Source organism: Phacochoerus africanus, chromosome X (assembly GCF_016906955.1).
Source record: "Phacochoerus africanus isolate WHEZ1 chromosome X, ROS_Pafr_v1, whole genome shotgun sequence".
In the NCBI taxonomy this organism is placed as follows: Eukaryota; Metazoa; Chordata; class Mammalia; order Artiodactyla; family Suidae; genus Phacochoerus; species Phacochoerus africanus.
The window spans coordinates 88,577,635-88,604,285 of record NC_062560.1 but is presented as its reverse complement, the minus strand read 5'-3'; the positions used below and the strand labels follow the sequence as shown (position 1 = coordinate 88,604,285).

Genomic DNA, 26,651 nt, shown 5'->3' with positions numbered 1-26,651 from the left:
GTGGATTTGAAAGGAATCTATAGGCCCCAGCATGTTCAAGTAAGTGAAAAAAGAGCTCCCAAGACCTTTACCTCATTTGGTTCTGCAGCAGCCTTATAAATCAATCAAGTCCTATACCTATTTCAATGGGAAAAGAATGACCCTTAAATATATTGAGTACCGGTTTATATTTCTGCCTAAGAGATTCAGAAAAAAACGGGATTTACTTTCTTTTTTAAAATTCTGACAATTATTTATTAAGTGCCACATTAAGTCTTCATAAGCTGACAGTTTTTTAAATTGCTTTACAATTTTTTCCCATTATATTGGGGTTTTTTTGCAACACATGTAAAATGTGTTCCTCTTGAAAAAAAATGAGAAATTCAATTGAAGCAAAAATGTAAAGTCAACCTGTTATCTTACCACACAGCCACTGTTAAGCCTTCGAAGTATATATTTTCAGTTTTTCTTTGCATATTAATATATAAATATACATTTTTACAAAGTGGGATGCTACATATACTTTTTGAAAACCGCTTTTTTCGCTTCACAATATATAATGTACATCTTTCCATGCAAACGGAGGAAACCCATCATTGAAAGAGGGGGACTTGCAGGTGGGGGGGGCAATTTTATGCCAGTTACAAGCGAAACACCTCAAAGCCACGCGCAAAGTAAAAATGATGAAGATGGGCTAGGATAGTTGAGAAAAAGCAAAGTTCGGGTGATAATCCTTGGATCAGGCAAAACAGAATTAAAGGCCGAACACGTTAAATGGGATAAGGGCGGTTCCGCCTTGCCTTCCAGTGCATGATCATCAACTTGTTTCGGACTCGCTTCATCTCTTCCATCTCCTCTGCTACCTTTATCATCTCCTCGTTGCTTAAATTTCTACCGTGTATGTCCCCTCTAAATTGCGGGCGGGAGCGAGCCAGCCTTTCTTTAAAGCTCCCCTCTTCTAGCTTATGTTTGCCCACCCCGCAAGGAGGCTGCTCCATGGGAGGGCGCTCCTCAAAAAGGTCCTTCCTAGACAGGCGCTCCTGCGGAGGGCGCTCCTCCGACACAAGCATCTCTGGAAGGAGCTCGGGAAGGAGTTCCTCGGGAAAGAACTCCTCCTCCGAGGACTGCTCGTCCGAAGACGCCTCCTCCGGGGACGACTTTTCGGGAGAGTGATCCCCAGGAGGCCGCTCCTCATCCGACCTGGGCGAGCTCTGTGGCTGCTCTTCAGGCTCTTGGCAGGCTTTTTCCATGATCGGGATGGTCTTTTTAAAGCACAGTTATTCACAGGAGACAAGAAAGGCAGAGGCGAGTCAGAATCTGGGGCGTCTGGACCCAAACCCCGCCCACGGGTTCCAAAACCTGCCTCTTCCCGAGTCTGGGCCCAGGTCCTCCAACCTAGGTTGTCGGAGAGGCTCTCCGGCCCGGGGCACTGGGCCGCGTCGGGTTCCGCACCTCCCCCGCCTCCGCACCTTGTCGCCCCCTCCTCCCCGAAAGCCCACCATTTTCCCGGCAGGCCTTGCCACACAGGCCTCTCCCGCCGCAGCAGGGGCGGGGCGGGCCACTGGGGCCGCGGCCCCGGCTCCCTCCAGCGCCCTCGCTCACACTCCAGCCCCGTCCGCTGCCCACCCTTTCCCCGACCTGGACCTCTCCCGGCGGCTGGCTCCTAGGCGTCCCCTCTTCGAGGTGCCCCGCCGTGACCTGCAGACCTGCAGACCTGCAGACAGACGCCGAGACAGGGTAGGGGGCGGGGAGCGGGGAGGAGGGAAGGACTGCCACACACGCCCCTTTTCTGGGCACCAGCCGCCGCCCCCACGCCGGCCCCCGTCTTCTTCCCCCCCATCTCAAAGCTTCGTCCTCCTTGCCCTCCCTGCCCCCCCCCCCATGCTCGTCATTTCTTTTCAGGCGGTAAGTGGAAGCGAAGGATTTGCTTAGACGCTATTTCTAAGTGTCCGTGTTTCCTTCCCCGGGGGTGGGTGGCACTCACCTCCCCACCCCACCCCTTAAACCACCAATTTCTGCACCGAAATGTGGGCGCAGGGGGCGGGGCTGGGCACGGGGAAAGGCCTGGACGCTGTGCCATCTCAATCCCTGGGGTTATTGGGCAGCACCGACACTCACACCGATTTAAGAGGGCGGAGGGGACTTACTTCCTTATGCTTTTCCCCTCGAGCAAAGGGCAATAGGCAGATGGTGTCTGGACAGGCAAAAAGGACCAGGGCGAGAGGGACTTGGGCAGACACGGGCTCTGGTCACGTGAGGGCGGCGCGTCACCGCCGAGCTCAGATCCCCAGTTACCACTTTGATCGCCGGCCGAGCTGCAGCTACCAGCCAATATTTCCTGACCCCCAACACACCAGACCCACAAACTCACCCTTCTTTGTTTTTATTTGCCTTTTCCTAGTTACCGGAGCCGGTCAGCATCCAGTCTTGAGGGTTATTGCCTCGTCCTCTCTGCCTCTTCCCCTGATAACGCCTCTCTCCCTCATTCTCCTGTCATCAGCTACCAAGGCCCACTATTTCCACTACAGATCCTGCGCTGAAATTTTGACTATTTCTTCTTAATGAGTCACCATCATATGCCACCTCTTCCAGTTTTAAACCACATCCATAACTCCATCATGTCCATGTAGCTCTGTCAACAAGGTTTTCATCTCTTTTTTTTTTGTCTTTTTTTGTTGTTGTTGTTATTGTTGTTGCTATTTCTTGGGCCGCTCCCGCGGCATATGGAGGTTCCCAGGCTAGGGGTTGAATCGGAGCTGTAGCCCCCGGCCTACGCCAGAGCCACAGTAACGCGGGATCCGAGCCGCTTCTGCAACCTACACCACAGCTCACAGCAACGTCGGATCGTTAACCCACTGAGCAAGGGCAGGGACCGAACCCGCAACCTCATGGTTCCTAGTCGGATTCGTTAACCACTGTGCCACGACGGGAACTCCAAGGTTTTCATCTCTTGTCACTTTCATGGGAGATACACTTTCACTTGACTTCATGGATTTTCTTAAGTCTCCAGATCTAAATCACAAATAGAAGTTCCAGTCTAAATTGGTAATCATTCAGTTTTAGAACTCTAGAAAGAGTAAAGTTTGTGAGGTACATAAATCTAAAATTGCCCGAGTACTTTGATTATCATAAATCAAAATACACATGTGTGCATCTGAGTACAAATAGTTTGAAAACGTATCTAAAATGGGAGCATTTTTGGTGGAGAGCATGGAGTTTCTATATATGTATGTATGTATGTATATATATTACATATGTATTATGTTATATGTGCTATATATATACTATTCAGTAATTATTATTTATAATAGAAGAAGGACATTTTGATGGGACCCTAAATCTTTAACCAACAACCTGCTGATATTACTGGTTGAGGAAGTTTATATTAATTCATTGCATATGAATGAATATGTGGGTCCTAGGACTGCTACACTTGGAAGATAGATTCAGCATAGACGAACGACATTTATATTAAACTATGCAACAATTCTGTGGACCAAACACAAAGCAGCAGGATTAAAATCATGCTAACATACACAGTTGTTATTACAGCATGTACTCTTGGATCTAAGGGTGTTTTATGATCTTCAACAACATGCCTGCATCTCATATCAGCTTGGATTCTATTTTCACATGCAAATGCCCTTTCTTCCAAAGAGAAGACTATACCTCACCTCTCTGTATTTTACACTTTCAGGGTAGGTGACCATTAGGTTGGTGAGGATCCTGGGCTGTCTAGTAAGTTTCCAAACAGAAATTCGTAGGTGGATTTTCCCATTTTAAGAGCTTTTTGTTGGAGTTCCCACTGTGGCATAGTGGGTTAAGAAAGCAACTGCAGCAGCTGGGGTCACTGCAAAGGTGCAGGTTCCATCCCTGACCAGGCACAGTGAGTTAAAGGATCCAGCGTTGCCACAGCTGCAGCACAGGTCACAGCTGCCACTTGGATTCAATCCCTGGCCCGGGGAACTTCCATATGCCTCGGGTGCAGCCGTTAAAAAAAATTAAAAAGAGCTTTTTGTTGTTTTTCTCCAACATCTAATTTACTTTGAGATAGTAGCAAGATAAATATTAGCTCACCTTTATATCTTTTCTATAACTGTTTTGGTTTTCAGTTTTTCAATGATGTGTGTCTTTTAAATCAAGTTTCACTATACCTTCTTTATTCTTTTCACCAAGGGTTGGCTTCATGATTTGTATAGTTTCTTTCCAAGAGGAGCCTCATTCATTCATTCATTCATTCATTCATTTCTTTTTTTTCCTTACATCCTGCAATGGAGAATTCACTACCTTAAAAGACACCCCATTAAAATTTCAAACAGTTCTAATCATTTTTTTTCTTTGAGTTGAAATCTGCCTCCCAGTAGATTACACACATTGCTCCTGGTTCTGCCCTCTGGAGTGTTACAAAGCAAGTATAAAATACAAAAGTGCCTTTCACCCTTGACAGCCTGACATTGCCAAAGTGAATGTCCTGTTTCTTTCCCCTGCCCATCTGTGAGACACACTGGGCAATATACTTGACCTTTCTGTAACTCTACTGCCTCATCTGCAAAATTAGAGACATACTAGTACCTACTTCATAGGATTGGTAAGAGGAATAAATGAGTCAGTATGTGTAAAGGACCTGGAGTAGTGCCTAGGAGAAAGAAAGCACTCTGTAAATGTTAACTATAATAATAGTAACAATAATAAGAGTATGACATAGTGCTAATAATACTGTTATCATTCTTTTATTATTAACATTAATGCCAGACACTGCACTAAGCACTTTTTTTTTTCTCTTTTTGGCCACACCCACAGCATGTGGAAGTTCCCAGGCCAGGGATCAGACCTTCGCCACAACAGCAACTTGAGCTGCAGCAGTGAGAACACTTGGTCCATAACCCACTGAGCTACAGAGGAACCCTGTACTAGGCACTCTTTTTTTTTTTTTGCTTTTTTTAGGGCCACACCCATGGCATATGGCGGTTCCCAGGCTAGGGGTCAAATCGGAGCTACAACTGCTGGCCACAGCCACAGCCACAGCCACAGCCACAGCAATGCAGGATCCGAGATGCATCTTCGAACTATACCACAGCTCACGGCAACGCCAGATCCTTAACCCACTGAGCGAGGCCAGGGATGGAACCCACAACCTCATGGTTCCTAGTCAGATTTGTTTCTGCTGACGGGAACTCCCTGTACTAGGCACTTTTAATATGCTATCTCATTTAATCCTTAAACAATTAGGTTCTTATCAACACTGTTTTTTCAGGTTTAACCTCCCTGGTTATTTCAGCTCTTTCTGATGTGATATATTTGTTCAGTCACTCACCATCCTACATCTCCTGAATTTGTAGATGTTTTTGAAAAATATTAAATATTCTTCCTGGTATAGAATGGAGTGGTCTACCACAGCCTTCATTCTAGAATAGCCACTATATATCTATGGATGCAACCTAAGATCATAGTAGATTTTGCTGTATCACACAGTTGAATCCACTTTAAGATGCAGTCCACTGAAACTCCCAAATCCCTGTAAATGCACTACTATAAATCAGTTTAGTTTTAACCCAAGTACAGAAGCTTCTATTTTTCTGGGTTAAATGTTGTCTTGTTAGATTCACTCCCTCATTCTTTAAATCCGGATTCTATCACTCAGCACATTAGCTACAAAATATTAATTTAAAACACACATTAGTACTAAATAGGATGATAAATTCAGCAAGCTCAGGAAAGATCTAGGGGAGAGCTCAGCAAAGAGCTCTGACTCCAAATGAAAAAATTCCTTTTCACTGTTGGGTGTGGCAGCCAGGTGTGTGCCCTGCCAGGCCAGTTCCCCTCCTTTCCTCTCTCAGTGTGACTTCTCAGGGTGGAATTACCTTCCAGTGCTGCTGATAGAGGATATGGTTGCCCCTGTAAGCTCCCAAACCAGTATAAATTAACCCTTGATGAGAACTTGGTAAACATAGGGGGCAGACAAGGGAAGTATGAGGAGTTAAAACCAGAAAGAAGGAATGAAGACAGTAACTTTATATTGGCTATAATCCTGCCTGACAGTAGCTGATGTGGGGTTCCCTTGAGAGAAGGGGCTTCAAGAGAAAATAAGGTGAAGGACATTCTGCTGTGGTAACAACTGTGTCACCAAGGAATGTGATCTGCTAGTTGCCTGCATGTGGGTGTGGGGGTGTGTGTGTGGGGGTGACGGTGAAATAATATTTCCCATGGATTTGATGTGATACTGTTGATTTAAGGTCCTGTTAGGGTTTAAGTCTAAGGAACTCCATTTTAAAGGTAAGATACCTATGGTCTGGGAGATTACCAACTGTTGCCATAGAAACAGATGATAGTGAGTGGCAAAGATGGGATTTAAACCCTTCCAGGTCAATGTGAGAGACAGAACCTTTAACCACATGGTAAAGCTGCTCACAGAGAAGTGGGCTCCAGCTGTGTTTGAATGTAGCCAAGGTGGGCAGCACAGGCCTTTTCAGGGAGCAGGAGCTGAAAGTCTCAGCAGGCAGGCTGGGCAGCCAAGCAGGCAAAGGGGGAAGGCAGGCAGCCCCTGGCAGCTGCTGCCATGACAACAGTCTCCAGGGGCGTGGCCTTTCTCTGGGGGATCTGAGGAAACCCAGGGTGGGTTTCTGGTTCAAGGATTCCTGTTTCCTGGGGAGGCTGCACCTCTGTGGCAGAAATAAGCACCCCCCCCCCGCCCCCACCCCACCTCTGAGCCCCTCTCCAGTACAGACTCCATGAAGGTCTGGTTTCCCTTTGCAGGGCCCATGTGATGCCTGGAGTTGGAGGTGAGGAGTGCTGCCCTGTCCAGCCCCGAGGTTCCCCTTGCTGCTACCGCCTCTGCATTCTTTCCTAATGACACCCATGGCAGTGCTTTGGTCTCAAGACCTGCTGCGTGGGACTGCAGCAGGCCCTGTCCAGCCTGTGGCTCCCAGGCTCTCCTCCCCCTCTCCCGCTCAGGGGAAATAGCCAAGTGGGAAATGCAATGACAGGAGCCTCTCTTTTCTGCTCCTGGTCTCATCCTAGCCGAACACACACACACACACACACACACACACACACACACACACACACACACACCTAGCCGAACACACACACACACACACAGAGTATATGGCCAGAGAAACAAGCAAGGGGCTCAGAGGAAAGGTGGGATGGCAGTTCTGACTGCTGGGAGACTCTGAGATCCAGGGAAGGTAGGTCCAGACCTGGGCTGAAGGGAGGCAATACCTGGCTCTGGGCTGGGCAGGACTTGGGCTGTCACTGGCTGGAGGGCTCTGGAGGCTGGGAACCTTGCGCCCCTCTCCATACCTCTATTTTTTTCCTCCTCCTGCTCCCTGAAAAGTGGGGTCAGGAGCTGTGGTAGGATAGTGAACAAAGCCCCTTCCCACTCTCAGATGCTATGCCTCCACGCTGCCCACCACAGTGAGTGGAGAAGGGGCTTCTCTCAGGAACGCTAGTGAGCCTGAGTGGGGCCCTGTCCAGACTGGCTGCCGCTGCCTTTCCCAGAATCTGGATGAGCTCAGAGCACAGAGCTCTTCCCCACTGGGCCCCAGCATACCCACAGCCTTACTCACACTTGGCCTCAGGGACACTCAAAAGGGCCCCAAACAACCCTGGTCTGAGATCTGGGTGACAGGGGTTGGACAGAGGCAGAGTAGGTTGCGTAATTTGTGGGACCTGGTGTAAAATGACAGTGCAAGGCCCCTGGTTCTAAAAGCAAGGGGAAAAATTCTGTTAAATGTACTAAAATGTAGAGCTTTTCCTTTTCCTATGATCTCTCTTTTGACTTTTTTTTTTAGTAGATTTCATTTTTTAGAACAGTTTTTGATTTACAGAGAAATTGATGAGACTGTAGAGAATTCCCATATACTCCATACCCAGGAACATCTTACATTAGTATGGTACATGTATTATAATTAATGAGCCAATATTGATACACTGTCATTAACTAAAGTCTACATTTTATTCCAATTTCCTTTGTTGTTAGGTAATGCCCTTTTTCTACTCCTGGATCCCATCCAGAATACCACACTACGTTTAGTTGTCATGTCTCCCTAGGCTCCTCTTGGCTATGACAGTTTCTCAGACTTTTGCTGATTTTGATGACCTGTATGACTATGACTACTAGTAAGGTATTTGTAGAATGCCTGTCTTTTGGGATTTGTCAAGTATCTTTCTTTTGGTTAAACCAGGGTTATGTTGTGTGGGAGAGAAGGATAACAGGATAAAATGCCATTTTATCACATCATATCAAGGCTACATGCTATCAGGATGATTTGTGACCATTGATGTTGACCTTGATGTGGTACTTTTTATTTATCGTTAAATATTCTACATAAGAAAAAGTTTAAAAAAATTAAGAGGCCTTTTTTATTTATTTATTTTGGCCATGCCCATGGCATGTGGAAGTTCCTAGGCCAGGGCTTGAACCCATGCCACAGCAGTGACAACACTGGATTCTTAACTGCTAGGCCACCAGGGAACTCCAAGGGAAGTTAAGATTTTTAACTATTAGCATAAATTATATAGTCTGTATTTATATTATACAATGCCAGTTTCTTTTCCTTTTTATGGTGGTACCCATGGCATTCAGAAGGTCCCAGGCTAAGGGTCAAATCAGAGCTTCAGCTGCTGGTCTACACCATAGCCACTACAATGCTGGACCCGAGCCACCTCTGCAACCAGTACCTCAACTTACAGCAAGGCTGGATCCTTAACCCACTAAGCCAGGCCAGGGATCAAACCCACATCCTTAGGGACACTATGTCAGGTTCTTAACCCACTGAGCCACAGTGGGAACTCCCTACAATGCCAGTTTTAAATGCAAATATAAGAATACTTGACTCATATGAAGAATCACCAAAATTGCATAATTCATATTTTGTACCTCATAAAAGCATATATATTTACTTCTTATCAGAACAGTGGAAATGTTCACAAAACTGACTCAACTGTTTTTATTTTACTTCTTGGTACATGCACACACTCACATTCTGCACATGGCAAATGGAACTAGAACTGTGGGTTGTTCTTTTTCCTCCTTTGTCATCATTTTCAATGTTAAGTGGTTGGCAAATACAAGGAAGTAACACATGTCAGAAAGGGTATGATTGGGTTTCTTGGTCATTTGTACTTCTTATAATGTGACTCCATATTGAGAGTTAAGTTCTGAGTGGAACCAAAAGGGCGGCCTCTCCAGGCTGTCAACAATCATAGAAATAATGAGCTTACATTTTCTTGCTTTTTTGCATTTTCTTGCTAAGCTCCCATTCATCAAGGGTCCACTGGAATTTTGTGCTCATGGGGCATGGGGAATGTAGTGTGCAAATGCGACAGCAAGAGTGGTAGACACACACACACACACACACACACACACACACACAAAAACACAAACGAGTTCCCGTCGTGGCTCAGTGGTTAACGAATCCAACTAGGAACTATAAGGTTGTGGGTTTGATCCCTGGCCTCGGTCAGTGGGTTAAGGATCTGGTGTTGCCATGAGCTGTGGTGTAGGTCACAGACGCAGCTCGGATCCCGAGTTGCTGTGGCTCTGGCTAGGCCAGCAGCTATAGCTCCTATTAGACCCCTAGCCTGGGAACCTCCATATGCTGCGGCTGTGGCCCTAGAAAAAAGACAAAAAAAAAAAAAAAAAGAATGGTAGACACACATCCTGTGTATCTCCTCTCCTTTTGCCAATACCATGCCGTCATGGTTACTATAGATTTATAGGGAGGCTTAAAGTCAGGTATTGTCAGTCCTTGATATGGTTCTTTTTCATTTTTTATTATTTATTATTTTTTTTCATTTTTTAATTTTTTATTATTTTTATTTTATTTTATTTTTTAGGGCTGCTCCTGCGGCATTTGGAAGTTCCCAGGCTAGGGGTCGAATCCGAGCTACAGTAGTCGGCCTGTGACACAGCCACAGCAACTCAGGATCTGAGCCACGTCTGGGACCCACACCGCAGCTCACGGCAATGCCGGATCCTCAACCCACTGAGCGAGACCAGGGATTGAATCCACGTCCTCATGGACACTAGTCAGGTCCATTACTGCTGAGCCACAGCTAGAACTCCCTTTCAAGATTGGTTTAACTGTCACAGATCCTGTGCATTTCCTTACAAATCTTAGCATCAGCCTGTCAATTTTTACACACACACACACACACAATGCCAGCTGGGATCGTAATTGGAATTATACTGAATATACAGATCTGGGGAGAATTGCCATTTTTATACTATTGAGTCATCTTATACGTGAACATGGTGTACTTTGTCATTTTTTAGGTCTTCGATGATTACTCTTAGCAATGTATTGTAGTTTTCAGTGTACAGGTCTTCACATATTTCATAAAATTTATCCCTGTTTACTTCACACTCACACTTTTGGATGTCATTGCAAGTAGTATTTAAAGTTTTTCTTTTTCTAATTACTTATTTTCAGTATATAAGATATATACTTGATTCTTTATAGAGACTTTTTTTATCCTGAGACCATGTGAAATTCACTTATTAGTTCTAATGACTTTTTTCCGGCTGCGCCCACAGTGTGTGGAAGTTCCTAGGCTAGGGAACAACAGTGACAGTGCCAGATCCTTAATCTGCTAAACCACCAGAGAACTCCTCTAATAACTTTGTATAGATTCTTAGGGTGTTCTATGTACATGCTTGCAGTATGCCTGCAAAAAAAGATAGTCTTACTTCTTTTCCCTTCTATATGCTACCCCCTCTCCTTATTGCACTAACTAGGATTTCTAGTACGTTGTTGATAGCAGTGTTGAGAACAAACTTCCTTGCATTGTTCCTATCATAGGAGGAAAGTGTTCAGTCTTTCGTTATTAAGTATGATGTCAGCTATAGTTTTTTCATAGATGCCTTATTTCAGACTGTAGAACTTCCTTTCTTTTCATAATTTCCTAAGAGATTTTGTTATAAGTGGGCATCAGTTTTTATCAAATGCCTTCTCTGTATCTTGAAATGGTCTCAACCAACTTTGCATTCCTAGGATAAACCTCACTTGGTCATGATGTATTTATTATACTTCTTTTTGTTTGTTTGTTGTTTTGTTTTTTGGCTGAACACTGGGCATCTGGAAGTTCCTGGGCCAGGGATCACATCTGTGCCACAGGTGTAACCAGAGCCACAGCAGTGACAATGCCAGATCCTTAACCCGCTAAGCAAGTGGGGAACAACAATTTCTCAAAAAATTTTTAAAGAATTTTTACATTTACGTTCATGAGTTGTATTGGTCTTAGATTTCTAGTAATGTTTTTTGTTTAGTATCAGAGTAAATCTGACCTCATTATACAGAGAGCAGACCTCTTCTGCTACTTTGTGAAAGAGTCTGTTTAAAATTGATATTATTTCAAAAAAAAAAAAAAAAAGGATTTCCCATTGTGGCTCAGCGGTAAGGTAAGGAACCCAACTAGTGTCCATAAAGCCTCGGGTTTGATCCCTGGCCCCGAGCAGTAGGTTAAGAGTCCAGCGTTGCCCTTGAGCAGTGGTGTAGGTCACAGACATGGCTTGGATCTAACATGGCTGTGGCTGTGGCTGTGGTGTAGGCTGGCAGCTGCAACTCAGATTCAACCCGTAGCCTGGGAACTTCAGTGTGCCACCAGTGCAGCCCTAAAAAATAAATAAACAAAATAGCTATTGTTTCATCCCTGAATATTTGACACAATTCACTAGTGAAGACATCTGGGCCTGGAGTTTTCTTGAAAGGTTTTTAATGACAAATTAATTCCCTTTATAGCTATAAGCATTTGCATGCTTGAGTTGGCTTGTTCCAGCTAATGACCACTGATTGTTTTCATCTCTTTAACAAATCTTCATTCAGTGATGTCACATCGATAGCTTGAAATTAGCCATGATTTACACCATGGAAATTAGATATGCTTACGTATTGGGGGCTTTATTTTCTTCTAGAGACCTGGTGGAAATACCACCCTTCTGTTCAAGGCTTTCTGTTTATCTTTTGAGTGAGTTTGGTAATATGTGTCTTTCAGGGAATTTGACAGTTTTATCTATGTTATTGAGTTTATTGACAGAATATTATTCATAATATTCTCTACTGCCCTTTAAATGTTTGGGGTATCTATATGATGACCCTTTTCTTCCTTCCTTTCCTTCCCTCCCCCTTCCTTTCTTTCTTCCTCCCTCCCCCCTTTTTTCTTTTCTTTCTTTTCTCTCTCACTGCACCCATGGCATATGGAAGTTCCCGGCCAGGGACTGAATCCAAGTCACAGCTGCAACCTACACCACAGCTGCAACAATGCTGAATCCTTTAACCTACTGCACTGGACCAGGGATCGAACCTGTGCCTCCACAGTATCTGAGCTGCCGCAATTGGATTCTTAACCTGCTGTGCCATGGCGGAAACTCCTTCATTCTTTTTTTAAAACAGTTTTATCGAGATATTATTGGTATATCACATAATTTACCCATTGAAAATGTACAATTCGAGGAGTTCCCTGGTGGCCTAGTGGTTAAGGTGTCGACATTGTCACTGTTGTGGCTCAGGTTTTATCCTTGATCTGGAAACTTCGGCATATTGTGGGCACACACACACACAAAAGAGATGTACAATTCAGCAGTTCTTAGTATACTCACAGATATGTGGTGCAACCATCACCACAGTCAGTAAAACACTTTCATCATCTCAGAACAAAAGCCCATATCTTTTTGCTATTACTCATCATCATCTTCATTCTTCTCAACCCTAGGAAACCACTCTTCTACTTCCTGTCTAAGGATTTGCCTGTTCTAGACTTTTCATGAAAGTGGAGTCATGTGATATGTGGTCTTTTGTTACTGACTTCTTTCACTTAACACAATGTTTTCAAGGTCCATAAATTTTGTGGCGTATATCAGAACTTTATTTTATTTATTTATTTATTTATTTATTTTTTGTCTTTTCTAGGGCCTCACCCTTGGCGTATGGAGGTTCCCAGGTTAGGGGTCTAATCGGAGCTGTAGCCACCAGCCTACACCACAGCTACAGCAACGCGGGATCTAACCTGCGTCTGTGACCTACACCACAGCCCACAGCAACGCTGGATCCTTAACCCACTAAGCGAGGCAAGGGATCGAACCCGCAACTTCATGGTTCCTAGTTGGATTCGTTAACCACTGAGCCATGACGGGAACTCCACTTTATTGTTTTTTATAGCCAAATAATATTCCATCATCTGAAAATCCATTTATCAGCTAATGAACATTTGGATTGTTTTTATCTCTTGGCTATTGTGAATAATGCTGTATAAATGTTTATATACAAGTTTTTGTGTATTTTTGTTTTCTATGTATTTGTGATTTTCCCAAATTTCTTCTTTTTATTTTCTACTTTCTTTCCATGTTAGCAAAAAACATACTTAGTATTATTTCTAATCTTTCAAATTTATCATGGTTTGTTTTATTTTCTAGCACATGGTCTATTCTAAAGGATGTTCCATGTGCATTTGGGAAGAATCCTGTTGTTGGATGGAGTGTTTGATAGATGTGTCTTAGATCTAGTTGGTTTATAGTGTTGTTCTTTTTGATCTTCTGCCTCATTGTTATATCCATTATTAAAAATTGAAAGTCTCCAAGCATTGTTGAATTTTCTACTTTTCCCTTTATTTCTGTCAATTTTTTTCATGTATTTTGATACTATCTTATTAGGTACATATATGTTTATAACTAGTACATCTTCCTGATAGATTGACCCTTTTATTTTTATTCATTTGTTTTCTTTTTTGGCCACCCCACAGAATATGGAGTTCCCAGGCCAGATAGCAGATCTGAGCCCCACTTGTGTGTGACCTGTACTGCAGCAACCATGGATCCTTAACCTATTGTGCCAGGCCGGGGATCAAACCTGCATCCCAGCACTCCAGAGATGCCACCAATCCTATTACACCACAGTGAGAACTCCATAGGTTGACACTCTTATCATTGTAAAATGTCTCTTTTATCTCTACTAACATTTTTTTGTGTGTGTTTTCATTTTTTTCTATCTCTACTAACGTTTTTGTCTTTTATCTGTAGATATTATATTACTAGATTTTATTTCTTTATTTCCAGTCTGACAACTATGCCTTTTATTAGATAATTTAATCCACTCACACTTTCTTTTAATGCTGATATAATTGGCTTGACATCTGCACTTTTTGTTTTACATATATCTCATATCTTTTTTGTTCCTCCATTCCTCTTACATTAAGTGAATATTTTCTAATGTTGCATTCTAATTTCATTAATTTTTGCTATATTTTTTAGTTATTTCTTTAGTATTTGCTCTAGTGCTTACTATATACATATTAACAGAATTGGCTTCAGATTTATAACTAACTTAATTCTAGTGAGATACAGAAAAAATACTCCTATATAACTCTGTTCCCTTCCCCCTTTTTGTGATTTTGTTGTATTGTGAGATTTTATATATGTATATATCTCACCTATACACCTTACAAACCCAAAAGTACACTGTTACAATTATAACTTTTGAAACTTTGGAGAGAAGAAAGGAAAGGAAAGTTCATAGCTTTTGTTTTAGTAACCTTCTAATATATAATTTCTGGATCTCTTCACTTGGTTTCTCTGGATTTGAGTTACCATTGGGAATCATTTCCTTAGCCAATATACCCCTTAATAGTGTCCCACATTTCTCTGAGGCTCTGTACATTCTTCTTCAGCTTTCTTTCTCTCTGTTGCTCAGATTGATTAATATCTATCAGTTTATCTACAAGTTCACTAATTAGTTTGCCAGTTTAAATCTATGGTTGAATTTTTCACTTGAGTTTATTGTATTTTTCAATTCCCAGATTCCATTTGTTGTTTTGTTTGTTTCTTTATTTGGCCATGCCTGTGGCATATGGAGGTTCCCAGGCTAGGGATCAAACCTGTACCACAGCAGTGCCAACACCAGATTCTTAACCTGCTGCACCTTAAGGGAACTCCCAGTTTGTTCTTTTTTTTAAAAGATTGATTTCACTTTGTCATTCTGTCTTCCTTTACTTCTTTAATCATGATTTCTTTTAGTTCTGTGATCTCATATATAGTGGCTACTTTGAAGTCTGTTAAATCTGACATCTGTTCATTTTCACAGGCAGCTTCTGTTGCCTGTTTTTTTCTTTTTTTTTCTTTTTGTATTTTTGTATTTTTGTCCTGTTAGGGCTGCACCAGCGGCATATGGAGGTTCCCAGGCTAGGGGTCTAATCAGAGCTGTAGCCACCAGCCTACGCCAGAGCCACAGCATCACCAGATCCAAGCTGCGTCTGCGACCTACACCACAGCTCACGGCAATACTGGATCTTTAACTCACTGAGCGAGGCCAGGGATTGAACCCGCAACCTCATGGTTCCTAGTCAGATTCGTTTCCACTGCGCCACGACAGGAACTCCTTGCCTGTTTTTTTCTAATGTATAGGTCATACTTTCCTTCCTCTTTCTTTGCACATCTCATAATTTTTTGTTGGAAACTGGACATTTTAGATAATGTATTGTAACAACTCTGGGCATTAGCTCCCCCTCCCCATCTAGGGCTTGTTATTGTTATTTTCATGTTTATTTGTTTAGTGACTACCTAGATAATTTCAGATAATTTAGATTATTTTTTATAATCTAGCTAGTCACAAAACAAATAATGTCTGTGTCCACATACATAAGAGGTGTGAAACCTCTTATGTTGCTCCTCAGCGGGCACAGCTCTAGGTATGCACACAGTCACCCTGGGATGACAGTGGTTTTGGCAGGGCTGTCTCTGTCTCTGACCATACACAGCTGTAAAATGCCACTAATTGCCTGCTGATTGCTCTACTGTTTTCAACAATGCCCTGAGGTATAAATTGTTCTGCAGACTGAGATTAGTTCTGCTCCGAGGCTGCCTAGCACCCTCTTTCCCAGATTTTCTCTGGTAAATGAGCTGATCTACAGTTTAGTCTGTAGCGCCAGTGAATCTTTCAGTGCCCTCTCATTGCTTTGCACCATTCGTGGTGTTATCTGCCATCACTTCTGATGCCAAAGGCAGTGTATTTTTCAGCCAATTTTCTGATTCTCCAATACCAGCTGGACTGCTGATGGGTGGCTCTGTTATTTTCAACAGTGCCTTAAGGCATAAATTGTTCTGCAGACTGAAGTTAGTTTTGCTCCTAGGTCTTCTCCTAGCTCTCTCTTTCACAGCTTCTCTCTGTTAAATGAGCTGACCTACAGTTTAGTCTGTATCTCCAATGAATCCACCAGTGGCCTCTCAATTGCTTTTCTCACCATGCGTGGTGTTATCTGACACCACTTTTGACACCAGACAGTGTGTTTTTCAACACCAACAAGTTTGTCTGATTCTTCAACACCAAGTGGGTGTGCTGCAGTTCAATTCAATTCAATTCAATTCTGACACTAACTGATCACAGGCTTAGTCCTAGAAGAATATCCCTACTTCAGACACTAGCTGCAAATTGGGTGCCCTGGCTACCTGTGTTGCTACCCAGCCCACCACAAACTTGGGGATTCCTAAGACCCCCCTCCCCCACCTCCTCACTTTCAATAATTTACTAGAAAAACTCAAAGAACTCAAGAAAATGCTTTACTTAACTAGTACTGGTTTATTTTAAATGATAGAACTCAGGAAGAGCTAAATCAAAGACAGGCATAGGGCTAGGTATTGAAGGGAAGGAGAAGTGCAGGGTTTGTTTGCCCTCTCTAGGCACACCACTTTCCCAGCGTATTCGTGAGTTCTCCAACCCAGAAGCTCCCAAACCCTGTTATTTAGGGTGGTTTATGGATGTTTTGTTACATAGAAATTATTGCTTAAATCCATGGCCATTAGTGATTGAACTCAATCTCCAGCTCTTCTTTCCTCTCCAGAGGCTGGGGAAGAGAGGCTGTAAGGACTGAAATTTTCAGCTGTCAACTGAACAAAAAAATACACAACCTAAAAGTTGAGAATTGTGTTTTATTCAGTGGCCTTACTGAGGACTATAGCCCAGGATACAGCCTCTCAGATAGCTCTGAGTTATTGTTTTAAAGAGGTAAGGGAGGAGCCAGGATATATAGGAGTTTTCATGTACTAGAACATCAAAAAATTACTTCTGGAGTTCCCATTGTGGCTCAGTGGGTTAAGAACTAACATACTCTCCATGAGGATGCAGGTTCAATCCCTGGCCTGGCTCAGTGGGTTAAGGATCTGATGTTGTCACAAGCTGTGGTGAAGGTCACAGATGCTGCTTGGATCTAGGGTTGCTGTGGCTGTGGTGTAGGCCTCAGCTGCAGCTGTGATTCAACCCCTAGCCTGACAGCTTCCATATGCCACAGAAGTGGCCATAAAAAAAAGTTACTGTTAAGCACAAAAACAGACATCTCGAATTAATGATTTTAGTGTTTTTCTATTTATGGGAAGATGTAAGAGTCTGGGTTCATTGAATTTATTCCTTTTCATATGCATCTTAATTAGGGCCAGTACCCTGGTTTTTTTCCCTGAATTCCCCTCAGGGCACACCACTGGGGGTGATTGCAGTGGCTAATGGCTTGATGGTGGGCAATATCTTGTTTACCATAATGGCAGGCAACATTTTTTGTTTACTGGAATGGCAGGCAGTGTTTTTTTTTTTGATTCACACATCCCTCCAATAATTTGTTTGGTTTTTGTAGTGACCAGCCCCCATCCTGAAGCTATCTAGGGGCTTCACTACGAATATAAATCCAGATATTAAACTCAGAATCAGGAGTTCCCGCCGTGACTCAGCAGTTAACGAACCCGACTAGCATCCACGAGAACTATGGGATGGCCTCGCTCACTGGGTTAAGGATCCGGCATTGCCATGAGCTGTGATGTATGTCGAAGATGCGGCTCAGATCCTGAGTTTGTTGTGGCAGTGACATAGGCTGGTGGCTATAGCTCCAATTGGACCCCTAGCCCAGGAATCTCCATACGGGACAGGTGTGGCCCTAAAAAGACAAAAAGGCAAAAAAACCCAAAAAACAAAAAACAAAATTCAGAATCAAAAGGGTCTCATTGTGAATAACAAAAGACACTCATAACTTAGGAAACCCTAAGGGTTTTAGAAGCTCTGTTCTAGGAACTGGAGACAAAGCATATATATATATATATATATATGTTTTATTATACCACACACTACAACCTGCACTGTTTTCAAGAGCTCCTTTAGGATTGATCTTCATACTCTTTTGCAAATGAAGTCATTGAAGAGATTTAGAGTGCTCTGTTTTACAGCCTGCTTCTCCCTGCAGATAAAATATCTGAGCCATGGCTCTGGAGTTTGCAGTATTTATTTTATATTATCACAGTATATCTTCAAATAATATCATATGACTTTGTGGATAATGGAAGAACTTTACAACTGTGTATTTCCCTCTCATCCTTTTTTTATTGTTGTCTTTAATTTTACTCCTATGTATATTATAAACCCACAATGCATTATTATATTTATTATATAATGATTTCTCTTTAACAGTATTATTGTTATTGTTATTATTCTTTGCTTTTTAGGGCCACACATGCAGCATATGGAAGTTCCCAGGCTAGAGGTTGGATTGGAGCTATAGCTGCTGGCTTATGCCACAGCCATAGCAACGCAGGATCTGAGCCACATCTGTGACCTACACCACAGCTCAGGGCAACACCGGGTCCTTAACCCACTGAGCAAGGCCAGAGTTTGAACCACATCCTCATGGATACTAGTCGAGCTGGTTACCACCGAGCCACAATGGGAACTTCCAACAGTATTATTGAGTTATAATTTATATGCCATATAATTCACCCATGTATAGTGTACAAATCAGTGATGTTTAGTACATTCACAGGGTTGGGCAGCCATCATTCAATCTAATTTTAGAAAATTTTCATCATCTCAAAAAGAAACCTGGTATTCATTACCAGTCATACCCACCCTGCTGCCAGCCCCAAGCTACCACTGATCCACTTTGTCCCTATAGATTTGTTGACATGGCAATTTCTTATAAATTAAATAATAAAATATGGAGCATTTTGTTACTTCTTTCACTTAGCATGTATTGCTTTCAAGGTTCATTCATGTTCCAGCATGTATCAGTACTTCTTTTTATTAAATTTATTCTATTATATGACATACCACATATTGTTTATCTATTCAGTTGATAGACAATGAGGGTTCTTTCTCACTTTTTCACTGGCTATTATAAACAATGCTGCTATGAACATTTTCCCTCGGGTATATACCAAAGAATGGAATTGCTGGGTCATATGATAAGTCTATGTTTAACATTTTGAAGTATTTCCAATCTGTTTTCCAAATTGGATGCAGTATTTTACATTCCCACCAGTAGTGTTTGAGGGCTCTAAGTTTCTCATCATCCTTGCCAAAACATTTTAATTTCCATCCTTTTCATTTTAGCCATCATATTGTGTATGAAGTGTTTTCTCCTCTTGGTTCTGATTTGCATTTTCCCAACAGCTAATGATATTGAGCTTCTTTTCATGTGCCTATTGGTTATCTATATATTTTTGGATAAATATCTGTTCACATCATTTGCCCATCTTTTTGTGTTATTTGTCTTTTTATAGTTGAATTTCCAGAGTTCTTTATATATTCTGGAAATTAGTTCCTTATTGAATAAATGATTTACAAATATTATTCCCATTCTGTGGGTTGTCTTTTCACTTTTTTTTCAGATTTGACAATTTTTATTTAACTAATTAATTATCATTATTTTATTTATTTATTTATTTATTTATTTATTTATTTATTTTTGCTTTTTAGGGCCACATCCACAGCAAATGGAGGTTCCCAGGCTAGGGGCTAAATAGGAGCTATAACTGCCAGCCTACACCACAGCCACAGCAATCCAGGATCCGAGCCACATCTGTGACCTACACCATAGCCCACGGCAATGCCAGATCCCTAACCCACTGAGCAAAGCTAAGGATCAAACCCACAACCTCATGGTTCCTAGTCAATTCACTTCCACTGCACTACCATGGGAACTCCTAATTTATTTACTTATGGCATGCCCACAGCATGCAGAAGTTCCTGGGCCAGGGATCAAACCCACAAGCAGAGCCACAGCAATGACAACTCGGGATCTTTAACTTAGTGAGCCACCAAGGAACTATCCATTCACTTTCTTTTCTTTCTTTCTTTTTTTTTTTGCTTTTTTTTAGGGCTGCACCTGCAGCATATGCAGGTTCCCAGGCTAGGGGTCAAATCAGAGCTACAGTTGCCAGCCTACACCACAGCCTCAGCAATGTCAGATCCAAGTCATGTCTGTGACCTATACCACAACTCACAGCAACACCAGGTCATTAACCCACTGAGTGAGGCCAGGGATCGTACTAGCAACCTCATGGTTCCTAGTTGGATTCGTTTCTACTGTGCCACGGCGTAAACTCCTCCTTTCACTTTCTTAATGGTATTGTTTGATGCACAAAAAAATTTTATTTTGCTGACTTCTAATACATCTTATCTTTTGTCATATGCTTTTGTTGTCATAGGAAGAAAAAACATTGTGAAACCCATGGTCATGAAGATTTACTTGTATGTTTTCTTCTAAGAGTTTTTATAATTAGCTCTTGCATTAATATTCATGACCCAGGAGTTCCTGTCGTGGCTCAGTGGTTAACAAATCTGACTAGGAACCATGAGGTTGTGGGTTTGATCCCTGGCCTAACTCAGTGGGTTAAGGATCCGGCGTTGCTGCGAGCTGTGGTGTAGGTCGCAGACGCGACTCAGATCCTGTGTTGCTGTGGCTGTGGCATAGGCCGGCAGCTGTGGCTCCTATTCGACCCCTAGTCTGGGAACCTCCATATGCTGTGGGTGCAGCCCTAGAAAAGACAAAAAGGCAAAAAATTTTAAATTTTTTAAAAATTAAGAAAAAAACTCACGACCCATGTTGAGCTAATTTTATTGTATGGTGTTACCATATGGTCTAAATTCAGACTTTGGCATCTGGATATCCAATTGTTGTATCACTGTTAGTTTTAAAATGATTTTGTCCCTTTGAATTATCTTGTTACATTTGTCAAAAATCCATCCACCCTAAATATGAAGATTTACTTCTGGACTCTTAGTTCTTTTCCATTGGTCTGTATATCTATCCTTATGAAAGTACCACACACTGCCTTTTTTTTTTTTTTGGTCACACACATGATATATGGACGATGCTGGGCCAGAGACTGAACCTACTCCACAGCAGCGACCTGAGCTGCTGCAGAGACAACACCAGATCTTTAACCCGCTGCACCACAGCAGGAACTCCCCACATTGTCCTAATTACTGTTATTTTGTATTCAGTTTTGGAACTAAGTATGAGATATCTAATGTTATTCTAAGATTGTCTATTCTAGATCCTTTAATTTTGAAGTTATCTTGTCATTGTCTACATAAAAGCCAGGTGAAATTTTGATAGGGATCACACTGGATCTGTAGATCACTTAGGGAATACTACCATTAGAACAATATTATCTTTCAGTCCATGAACATGGGATTTATTTCCATTTTTAGGTCTTCTCTAATTTTTTTTCAGTTTATAAGCCTGGAATTTCTTTTGTTAAACATATCCCTAAAAATATTTTTCTTGTTGATGTCATCATAAATGGAATCATTTTCTTCAGTTCATTTTCAGATTGTTAATTTATATTGTAAAGAAATACAATAGATTTTTGTGTATTGATATTGTATCCTGCCACAATGTTCCACTCATGTATTCTCATGGTTTTTTGTTTTTTTGTTTTGGGGGGATTTTTTGGCCATGCCTGCAGCATGCAGAAGTTGAGCCAAGGATGGAAACCTCACCTCAGCAGTGATCTGAACCACAGCAGTAACCACACTGTATCCTTAGCGTGCTGAGCCACCAGGGAACTTCTTTCATAATTTTTTAATGGATTCCTTAGGCTTTGCTATATACAAGATTATGCTATCTTAAATAGAGATCCTTTCACTTCTTCCTTTCCTAACTGGATGCCTATTTATTTATGCCTAATTGCCTTGGCTAGAACCTCTATTACAACCTCTAGAAATGGCTGTGCCCATGACATGCGGAAATTCCAGGGCCAGGGATCAAACCTGCACCACAGCAGAATTGTCCAATCTTTCTTTCTTTTGGTTATCTTTGCAAGTGGTCCTGGATTATGGGAGAACTGCATTTTTTCACTGTCTTTGAAGATGTTGTTTGTGTCCACAGTTAAGCCATAAAGGGCTTATTGGTTTTGGTTTGAAGTAATTTTATAGGTATATATCTTGGCTTAACAGTAAAAGGAAAAAATACTAAAAAGAGTTCAATACTACCAGGGATACTTACTGTTTTTAAAAACTTTATAAGATATTTGAGAAGATTTTTCTTTATTTTTTTAAGTTTTATTGAAGTATAGTTAATTTACAAGGTTGTGAAAATTTCTGCTGTAGAGAAAATTTCTTTAAAAGGAACTCTGGTTAGAAGTTTGCCAAGTTGGAAGCTGATATTCAGAGCCTGATAGGAACATTTTTAGGCCTTCTCCCCTCAGCTAAAATGGAATTATGTACATGGGGGATGGCGGGGAGGACAAAATGAAACATTCTAAACTCTTTGTGAAAAGATTTACTCAAACATTCCAAAGACACACAGCTCAAAATCTAGAACATAGGAATATTTTGATTTCTGTCTCAGTTGGATATCTTCTCCCTGATATAAAGAAGCAAATTGAAGACATTGTAGGAGTTCCCACTGTGGCTCAGTGGGTTAAGAATTCGACTGTTGTGGCTTGGAGGCACAGGTTCCATCCCCAGCCCGGTGCAATGGGTTAAGAATCCAACTTTGCTACACCTGTTGCATAAATCACAGCTGCAGCTGGGATTCAATCCTTTGCTTGGGAACTTCCACATGCCTCAAGTGCAGCCCCCCCCCAAAAAAAAATCAGAGATGCATGGGTGGGTCAGCCCCTAGATGTCGTTCATGTTTCGACCCAGTTCTTTGAGGAATTAAAAACAATTGTACTCAAGGAGTTCCCATTGTGGCTCAGTGGATTACGAACCTGACTAGTATCCATGAGGATGCAGGTTTGATCCCTGGCTTTGCTCAGTAGGTTAAGGATCCAGTGTTGCTGTGGCTATGGCATAGACCTGCAGCTGCAGCTTTGATTGGACCCCTAGCCTGGGAACTTCCCTAAAAATCAAAAACAAAAACAAAAAAAAACAGTTGTACTCTCTTACAAATTGAGTGTGTCAAAGAATAGAAATGTGCCTCTATAAGTAATTCAAAGTTCACCTGTCCTTTTTTACCAAATCCTAAACATCCCCTATTCATCTCAAAAATGCTTACATATATTATAAAAGATCAGGACATTGGAAACAAAACTCCTTTCTTGGAGAAAATTTACATCCTTGTGCTTTTGAGATGTAAATTTTGTACTGAAGTCTTCTCTAGGAAGAGCCATCTCTTTGAAAATTAAATGTCAGCTATCCTTATTAGATGAGATTTTAAAAAGCTATTTGGAAACTAAGTGAATTTAAAAATGTTAAGTTTTCTCCACATTGTGATGATGGCTGTACTACTATAAATATAATAAAATTCATTGAATTAAAATAAGGTTTCTCCACAAATATTACTAAAAATCTTAAGCCATCCGAGTAGGTAAACTTGACTTATTCCACTGGCCAGAAAAAGAATTTGGATCCAACTATACTTTTATAAACTGGTAAGTTTTGCATTACTGTACCTGTCTCATGGTACAAAATTAAAATTTTAAAAACAAAAACTTGGAGTTCCCATCGTGGCGCAGTGGTTAACGAATCCAACTAGGAACCATGAGGTTGCGGGTTCGGTCCCTGCCCTTACTCAGTGGGTTAACGATCCGGTGTTGCCGTGAGCTGTGGTGTAGGTTGCAGACGCGGCTCGAATCCCGCGTTGCTGTGGCTCTGGCATAGGCCAGTGGCTACAGCTCCGATTCGACTCCTAGCCTGGGAACCTCCATATGCCACGGGAGCGGCCCAAAGAAATAGCAAAAAGACAAAAAAATAAAAAATAAATAAATAAATAAAAACAAAAACTTAAAAATTTTAAATTTAAAAATGAAAACTGTGGGAGAGATCCCTTGTGGCTTAGTGGGTTAAAGATTCAGCATTGTCACTGTTGTGGCTCTGATTACTGCTGTGGTACAGGTTTAATCCCTGGTCCAGGAACTTCCAAAGGCTGCTGGGCATGGCCAAAAATTAATTGATTAATTAATTAGTAAAAATGAAAACCGTAAAATAATTTATTTCTTTTGTCTCTATGTTTATGTATGTCTTATGCATATGTTATAGATGTGTGATTTTTCAACCTCCAGCTGGTATTGCCAAAATTAGTTTGTAAAGAGCTTTATTTAATTGCCTTATGGAAAAATAAACTCATGCAAATTAAGTATTCTCTCAGAAATATAAAAACTAGCCCAAATGTTTTTCAGGTTCATGTGATCTAGGATAATCTTTGGTAAATAAAAGCTAGTTTAACTTTGTTGGTTTAATTAAAACAAGCATGTCTTCAGAGTTACCAACACTAACTATAATGTAAACATACTACTTTTATTCTACCCAGGTTTACTAAAAGTCATGTTATCTCTGTTATAGGATTTATTAGCAACAAAAATAACTTAAGATGGTGGTTAGCTGTTTAATGTCTTATGAAATTTTCATGAGTAATCTAAACATAATTCTTCAGAACAATGAATTATGTAGATATAAGTAACATAAAAGTTTATATGTGAACTTTTTTTGGCCAAACCTGCAGCATGCAGAAATTCCTAGGCCAGTGATTGAACTCACACCACAGCAGTAACCAATGCCTCAGCAGTGACAAGACCAGATCCTTAACCCCCGAGCCACCAGGGAACTCCTGGACTTTTCAACAGTAATTATGTTTTATGGCGTGTCTACTTAAAAATATTTCCAAAAATATGGATTTCCCGTCATGGCGCAGTGGTTAACGAATCCAACTAGGAACCATGAGGTTGCGGGTTTGATCCCTGGCCTCGCTCAGTGGGTTAAGGATCCAGTGTTGCCTCGAGCTGTGGTGTAGGTCACAGGCACAGTTCAGATCCCGCGTTGCTGTGGCTCTGGTGTGGGCCGGTGACTACAGCTCCAATTAGACCCCTAGCCTGGGAACCTCCATATGCCGCGGGAGTGGCCCTACAAAAGGCAAAAAAAAAATCCAAAAATATTTTTGGTAACTTGAAACTTTAAAGGTATGCTAATTAATGATGCATATTCATTGAATATCTAGATCACATTTTCTTTTTCTTTTTTTCTTTTTTTGCTTTTTAGGCCCACGCCGAGGCATACGGATGTTCTCCGATGTTCTCAGGCTAGGGGTCAAATCAGAGCTACAGCTGCCGGCCTATGCCACAGCCACAGCAATGCAGGATCCAGGCCGCATCTTCGACCTACACCACAGTTCACGGCAACACCAGATCCTTAACTCACTAAGTGAGGCCAGGGATCAAACCTGCAACCTCATGGTTCCTAGTCAGATTCATTTCGTTTCCACTGCGCCACGGACAGGAACTCCTTTCTTTCTTTCTTTTTTTGCTTTTTTGCTATTTTAGGGCCGCACCCACGGCATATGGAGGTTCCCAGGCTAGGGGTAGAATTGGAGCTGTAGCCACCGGCCTACTCCACAGCCACAGCAATGCAGGATCCGAGCCGCTTCTGTGACCTACACCACCGTTCACTTCAATGCCAGAGCCTTAACCCACTTAGAGAGGCCAGGACTCGAACCTGCAACCTCATGGGTACTAGTCGGGTTTGTTAACTGCTGAACCACGAAGGGAACTCCTAGATCATTTTCAAATAAGACAAAATACTGAAACATTAAACTACTGAGCATAGGTTTATCTACTTTTGATTTCTTATTTTCAAGGAACTGAAGATATTTGGATCAATCAGCAAACATGTTGTGCCTTATTGAAAAATTTACTATCAGGAAAAATATACTGTTAGAAATTGTGAAATATATTTATAAATATGCCAATCCATAGAATGTTTGTGTAATAGTCCACAATTGCTTACTCTTTTTTTTTTTTTTTTTGTCTTTGCTAGGGCTGAACCTGTGGCATATGGAGGTTCCCAGGCTAGGGGTTCAATCGGAGCTGTAGCTGCCAGCCTACGCCAGAACCACAGCAATGAGGATCCGATCGCATCTGCAACCTACACCACAGCTCTCGGCAACACTGGAACTTTACCCCACTGAGCGAGACCAGGGATCGAACCTGCAACCTCATGGTTCCTAGTTGGATTCGTTTCCACTGCGCTGCAACAGGAACTCCCACTATTGCTTACTTTTTAATTTCAGTAGAAATTAAGGTTTCCAAGGGTTGAGAATGCTGATCAATATATGTAATTAAAACTACTAGAAATAATGAGTAAAGGAAACAACTGTATAATGAAAAGTAGGTAAGGAAAGTAGGATGTGTGTTTTGGATAAAGAAAGAGATGAAAGACATGTTTTTGTTAAGGAAAAAGAGTAGTTTTGTCCTAAAGTAGAATGACTGGGTATTCCAAAATGAGAAAGAGGAAAATATAGGGGGGAAAAACCTAAATGGGTAGAAAGTTTGAGGAAAAAGAATCTTGGGAAAGGATTTTATGTGTGGTCAAGCTGGCTAAGGTTAGAATGGATTTATTTATAAGTTTTTAAAGAACGAGCCTTAATGTCAGAAGTATGCTGCTGCAAAATTAGAGTTTGGCTTTCTCTCTGTTAAAAAGAAA

The 26,651-nt window shown here is 41.6% G+C and overlaps 1 protein-coding gene across 3 annotated transcripts; it reads right to left on the bottom strand.

Moving 5' to 3' along the window:
• Nucleotides 1–206: 206 nt before the first annotated feature.
• On the bottom strand, nt 207–2,246 carry TCEAL1 (transcription elongation factor A like 1). 3 transcript variants are annotated; one of them, XM_047765419.1, is made up of 3 exons: nt 2,127–2,246; nt 1,606–1,693; nt 207–1,241 (listed from the first exon to the last, which is right to left on the bottom strand). In XM_047765419.1, exon 3 carries the CDS (start codon nt 1,227–1,229, stop codon nt 750–752), a length of 480 nt encoding a protein of 159 aa, XP_047621375.1. In that variant the 5' UTR covers nt 1,230–1,241; nt 1,606–1,693; nt 2,127–2,246; the 3' UTR covers nt 207–749. The 3 variants fall into 3 exon arrangements, with proteins under 3 accessions (XP_047621375.1, XP_047621373.1, XP_047621374.1); XM_047765417.1 differs by having other exon boundaries at nt 1,618–1,693; nt 2,127–2,182; XM_047765418.1 differs by lacking the exon at nt 1,606–1,693 and having other exon boundaries at nt 2,127–2,184.
• Nucleotides 2,247–26,651: the final 24,405 nt, after the last annotated feature.

Bases quoted from the DNA above. Each gene is read 5' to 3' on its own strand.
- TCEAL1 (XM_047765419.1), bottom strand. From the start codon at position 1,229: ATGGAAAAAGCCTGCCAAGAGCCTGAAGAGCAGCCACAGAGCTCGCCC.